We start from the raw sequence: 6,215 nt of genomic DNA on the forward strand, positions 1-6,215 counted from the left end.
GGAATTAATTTTAAGTTATTTAAAGGGAAGAAGTTTTAATTGGTTAATTTATGGATTTTTAGATTTGAAGAGTCCAAAAGTTTGGCCCAATTTCGAATTTGTCTCTTGAGCCCAATATCCCATAACCCACAAGTCCTACCCAATCCCTTTAACCCGTCGGACTTACCCATCCGACCCGCCCCAAATACCCATTTTAATCTTAGCCATCCACTCCCTTTAATCCAATGATCCACATTAATTCCCACACCCGACATAAAACCCCAATTTCTTTAGCCCTAAACCTAATAACCCTAAGTCGCCGCAGTCCCCATTCTCCTTCACATCTGTTGCCTCAGCTCCGCTCAAACCCTCCAAAGATCCGAGCCCAATCCCCCACGTGATCCCTGCCTCATCTCCTTTCTCCACGTCACTCTAATCCTAACAGATTTCTGACAAACAGAATTATTCTTTTCGGATTTCACGCACTCCCTCTTATTTTTCTGTCAGAGTTATGCTCTTTTGGCGAAAATAGGAAAAATGTGAGGCGTAGGATCGAGTCGCACTCGATCTACTCCTTACATCTGTCTTATCTCGCTAAACCGAGATGATTTTTAGATTTTTGGGGGTGATTTTTGGATTCCTTGGCATCCAAGGAGAGAAGGTTCGATTGAAGCTATAAATAGGAAGATTTTTCGGAGAATAGCGGGGATTTGTTTTGGCAGATACTTTTAATAGAAAAATTAGGGTTCTAAGAGAGTGTTCTTCTTCTTCTTCTCAATTGTCTATCTACAGTAATTTTTTTTTTTAGTTTAAGTTCCGAAAAAAGCAAAAAAAACAAACAAACAAAATATACAAAAAAAAAAGAGGGTCCAATTCAATCTTTAGTTTTTTAAAAAAAAAAAAAAAATCCAGAAACCCATTACAAAAAAATGACTTACCGTTCTTTTTAGTTGAGTAGAGATTCCGACTTCAAATCTAAAAAAAAAAGTTTCTATTTATTGATCTTTGATTTTGAATTTGGTTTCAAAAAATGGATGTGAGTTGAGGTTTGAAGCTGTTTCAATTCGCCGTCCGGAGGTTCAAGTTCGTGGTTCCGATTGAAGATTTTTTTTCTTCTCGATTGTTGCTGCTTGTTCTCGTTGAATTTTTGGAATCAGAATTTGTGTACTTGTTGATTCTTCAACTGTTAATAAGAAATTTTGGCTTAACAGGTAACTTTCTATTACTTCTACTCTATTCTGTTTCTTGGTTGTGGTTAAATGAGAGTTTGTTAGTTTGAACCTTTGGGTGCTAAAGTATTTACGATTGTTTTCCTGTCTGTGATACTACAGTTAGTTTATCTTCTCTTATTGAAGTAAAATTGAAGATCTGAATGAGTAATTTGCGCTTTTCTTGAAAGTTGGTTGACGTCAGTGGAATTTAGAGTTTAAATTAAAGCGCCGAGAATTCTGTTTCGGTCATTCTTTGAGTTCAACTTGGTTTTATTTCGCAGTCGTGAATTTGTTGTTATCAAATGGTTTAGAGCTCTCAAAAAATAGAATACCCAGCTTGACATTTGTTTTCCTTAACTGTGTTTAATGTTTTTTTTTCATAGTGATTAGTTAAAGAAATTCCTTATTCCTTCAAATACCTGTTAATCCTAGGTCGTATGTTCTGAAAGAATATTCTGTAGTTAAATTTCAGCAAGTGCATTATTATTTCATGTTAAATAATCTAGTGCAATAATTATGTGAGTAAGAACCAGCTTCTTTGCGGTTAATCCGCTGAATTGGTATGTCAAAATCTTTCTGATTTGCGGTAAGATTTTCATGTTTTAAGCTTTAATTAGGTAGAATTAAAATTATTTAGTGCGTGATGGGGTACTTTGTTCATTTGAAAACTGATTTGTTGTGTGTTACTAAAAGTAATAGCTTCAGTTTATCTTATTTTTCGTACTGTCGCCTTCTTTGAATTATGTTTGTTCTTATTTGCTTGGTTGTCTATTTTATATGTTATGTGTGAATGATTGGATTGAAATGTTTCTGATGACTGAGTCGAACCGTGGGAGTGAGGGAGAGATCGAAGCCCATTAGCAATTGATTTGTCTCTTTGCTTTAGGTATGGGGCTCGGTCTAATAAAGGATAAGTTAAAGTGATATGGGCATGAAATCTCTCTTTTGCAAAAGTGCTCCATAATCTCAAGCCTTTCACGCGTAATTTCAAAGTAGTTTAGAAAATAATTCATAAACATCGTAGCTTGCTTTAGGCGCGATTGATAAATCATCGTGACCATGGGTACGGTTCCCGTGGCATGGTCACGATACGTAAATCTCATTCGAGTGTGTATTTCATGTGACCCGACCATAACTTCGAATAATAATAAAAAATAAATATTTCGTGAATCGCGAGTGCATTTCATGTGGCGCGATTTGCAATGTGTATCAAAACGACAAGTATACGGCATCGTGACTTGTTCCAGAAATATTTTCATAAATACTAAAAGCGGTTAAAAAGTAAAAATGCACAATAGGTTTCAAACATGCACTAAATCAGATAATTAGGCCAGTTATTAACAGTTGGGCGACCGTGCTAAAACCACGGAATTCGGGAGTGCTTCACACCTTCTCCCGGGTTAACAGAATTTCTTACCCGGTCTTCTGTGTGCACAGACCATAAATAAAAGTCAATTTTCTCGATTTGGGATTTAAAATAAATCGGTGACTTGGGACACCATAAATTATCCCAAGTGGCGACTCTGAAATAAATAAATAATTTTATTTCGATTTATGTCACTTAAATTGAAAAAACTCCCCTATCCCTTCGGGAAAAAGGAGGTGTAACATTCAGCACCTATAAGTTCTTAGATAATTCATTCATCTCATTAAATATAAGCAAAGCTTCGTTGGTGTTACCCACTTTTAGTTAATAATTGAATAAGAAAGAAACATAAAAAGAAAACCAAAGTAACTTATAACTCGGGAAACATACATGTGGCATCCCTTTTTCTTGATTAATCTTAAATCTTTTAATAGTTGCAGACTTAAAGAACTTCTTGTAAAGGACAACATTTTGCGAATTTATTTTGGGTTTCTCACTCTGGCGTCCATATTCTGTTAGAGCCCAACTAAATTTAAATTTACACCTTAAAGTCTTAGACCGGTGATATTTTAAAGCGCTTTTTAATAAATGCGACTTCATATGGATGAGGTAATAGCCTTGTGGGTAACAATTGGGAACTATATTCATAAATGTACATGAGTGTCAGAATCAATTAATATATTTTATAATTGTGAAAGGGGCCTATGGACATTATTATGAAAGCTAGCACTAGTAAATGCTGCATTTTTGGACTAAAAACTATCAAAAATAATCACGTCCAAGAATCTAAGGGGAGATGCAACATTTAATGGAAACAATAAATATAGAATGCAAGATCTAGTGGCAAGTAAATTAAGTTTCAAAATATTATATATTTTTTTGAAAAAATCACCAATTCCATTTAGTTATTGATTAATTATTTGTGGCCAAGTAAATTCCCTCTAACTTGTCCCATTATCTAGGTTGAAATACTTGGGCGTCCATCAAAGACAGAGTTAGGATTTAAAGTTTATAGGTTTCGGACTTGTCATCGAAACTCATAGCTTGTCTTAGTTATTGAGACCGTAATTATATAATTTATAAATTTCTTAATACAAATACAGGGTATAAACAAAAGATATTGAATTCGCCCCAACAAGTAGCTAATACACTAGCTCCGCTCTGCGTCCATCGTATGTTTAGTAGAAAGACAAGTCATTTTCTCAGAGTCTTCTTCCACAAAACTTTTGGTATAAATATAGGCATATTATAGAACCAAGTTAACCATATATCTCCTCTCCTCCTTCAGCCACCCGCACCCACACTCTTATTTCTTCTTCTGGGAAAATAGAAAAGGGAATAATTAATTATAAGGAAGAGGTAAGAAACAAAAAAAAATGGGGTTTATGTATCATATATCAGAAATATGTGAAGTTTCAAGTAAAAGAAAGAGTAAAAAACACAAAACCATGCAGGTGCACTTGTTTACTCCTCATTTTATCTATATCTTTATCTTTTTATAGTATTATTTTTCTTACATCGGTATAGTGTTGGTATGATATTTTTTTTAAAAGTAATTTCGCTGTCTGACGGCGAAACCCTTTCTTATATCATATGGTATGATATGAGGGTAAATAGAGAAACATGATCAGTACGGTACATGCGTGTGCATAGTCGACCTTAACTTGTTTGATATTAACGCGTAATAATAATAGCTGTTGTTTTTGTGTCTATGATCGGATGATAGTATATCTCTATATGGAGGATGATAATATATATGATTAATTGGATGATCTTTTTATCTCATTTTGCAAAACAATTTTCAGACAGTTGAAATAAAGGTAAAAATGGACTGCGATGGCTGTGAAAGGAAAGTCAGAAATGCGGTTTCCTCCATTAAAGGTTCATCCTTTCATATTTTTAACCTATTGTAGGTTAATTGTCTTGTTCTCTATAAGTTATTAATCTGATATTTTATGAGCAGTTATCTGTAATAATTTTTAAGGTGAACTTGATAATGTAAAAATACTTTCATATATTAGTGTATGTAAATTAAACTCTTAAAAAATTTGTTTGATTCCCGACTAAAATTAATTAGTTCAGCCTTTTATGTATCCTTCTTTATAATGTGATTGTTAGTCTCAAAATTATCTAGAAGATGAGGATTAAATTATCTAGGTTCTTGATACTTCCAGTTTTTACTTTTTCACCCATCAACTTTTTCTATTACTATTATTTTGGTGCTACACACACACATCTTTCATAAATGCACCTTGTGTTCTCAACAAACAAAATTAAATAGACATATATAATAAGAAAAAAATAAACAATATATAGGCCCTTTTATTTCCAATCACAAACCTGCTTTTTCATATTTATTATAGGCTACTTCTTATGATAGCTACAATGTCCTTGTCATATTCTACTCACTCTCCATGTTAATTTACTGTCTGTCGATGTTGTTCGAACTCTTCAAAAATATCACTGGGTACATGTCGGATCTTTCTAAAGCGGTACATTTTTGGAAGATCCGACATGAATTCGGCAACATTAATTTTCGAAGAGTCCGAACAAAATATATATCTATCAACTGCTAGTGGGTGTCAATTGATACCCCTTCGCAGGAAAATTAAAATGTATTGTTAGGTGTAAAAAAAATGTATGCATATACTGTAAATTGAATCCCCTTAATTTTTTTATATTTTGACACCCCTTACCGAAAATTTCTATTCCACCACCTGACAATACATGATTCCCGTTTAGATTGAAACTTAATTTTTTCTTCTATATTTCTATCTTTTAGGCGTGAAATCAGTGGAAATAAACAGAAAAGATAGCAGGGTGACAGTGACTGGTTATGTAGAAAAAAGCAAGGTATTAAAGAAAGTACAGAAAACTGGAAAGAAAGCTGAAATCTGGCCATATATTAAATATAATTTAGTATCAAATCCTTATGCTGTTGGAGTATATGATAAGAAGGCACCTTCTGGTTATGTCAAGATTGATCCTCAAGCTCTTCAAATTCCAAATACCCCTTCTGAGATATTCACTTCTATGTTTAGTGATGAAAACCCTAATGCTTGTTCAATTATGTAAATTTGTCTTGGAAAATTAGTACAATATAGTAAAAAAGAAGGGATTCTTACACAAATAGCTTGCTAGATTCAATGTTTACTTTTTCTAGCAGATATACATAGATTATATAATGATTATACAAATATATACATATATAATACATAAATTATATATCAGCTGGCTATTTTTAGTTTAAGAGATTAGGTGAGCAGCTATTTGGGTTAATTCTTAAAAAAAGAAACATGGAAGTGACTAGGCATCTTAATCTCAAGTGTCACTACAAGAAAAAGAACATTTAGCCAGGGGAAATCTGGTCGCTAAATATCCTAATACGATCCTTATTGGTCAAATACAACCAGATCCGATCGTCAGCGATCACTAAAAGCTCAGACATCATAACTACATTCTGATGCAAAACTTTCGCATCCCGTGTTTAAATAAATAAATGAATGCAAAACTTGTGTATCATACACGTATTTCTCACTTAACCATATATATATTCTCACTTAATTTTTATCCACTCAAGCATATACAATCGTAATATGTGTAATTTGATATTATAAGGTTAAGTTAGGAGTATCTATAGATCTAGATGAGCTAGGGAC

At 33.2% G+C, this 6,215-nt stretch overlaps 1 protein-coding gene across 1 annotated transcript; it reads left to right on the forward strand.

The window, feature by feature from the left end:
* Window positions 1–3,644: 3,644 nt before the first annotated feature.
* Window positions 3,645–5,688, forward strand: LOC104113567 (heavy metal-associated isoprenylated plant protein 20). The gene is made up of 3 exons (XM_009623771.4): window positions 3,645–4,010; window positions 4,362–4,437; window positions 5,339–5,688. The coding sequence occupies exons 1-3, from the start codon at window positions 3,933–3,935 to the stop codon at window positions 5,629–5,631; spliced, it is 447 nt and encodes a 148-aa protein (XP_009622066.1). The 5' UTR covers window positions 3,645–3,932; the 3' UTR covers window positions 5,632–5,688.
* Window positions 5,689–6,215: the final 527 nt, after the last annotated feature.

This window comes from Nicotiana tomentosiformis, chromosome 10 (assembly GCF_000390325.3).
Source record: "Nicotiana tomentosiformis chromosome 10, ASM39032v3, whole genome shotgun sequence".
In the NCBI taxonomy this organism is placed as follows: domain Eukaryota; kingdom Viridiplantae; phylum Streptophyta; class Magnoliopsida; order Solanales; family Solanaceae; genus Nicotiana; species Nicotiana tomentosiformis.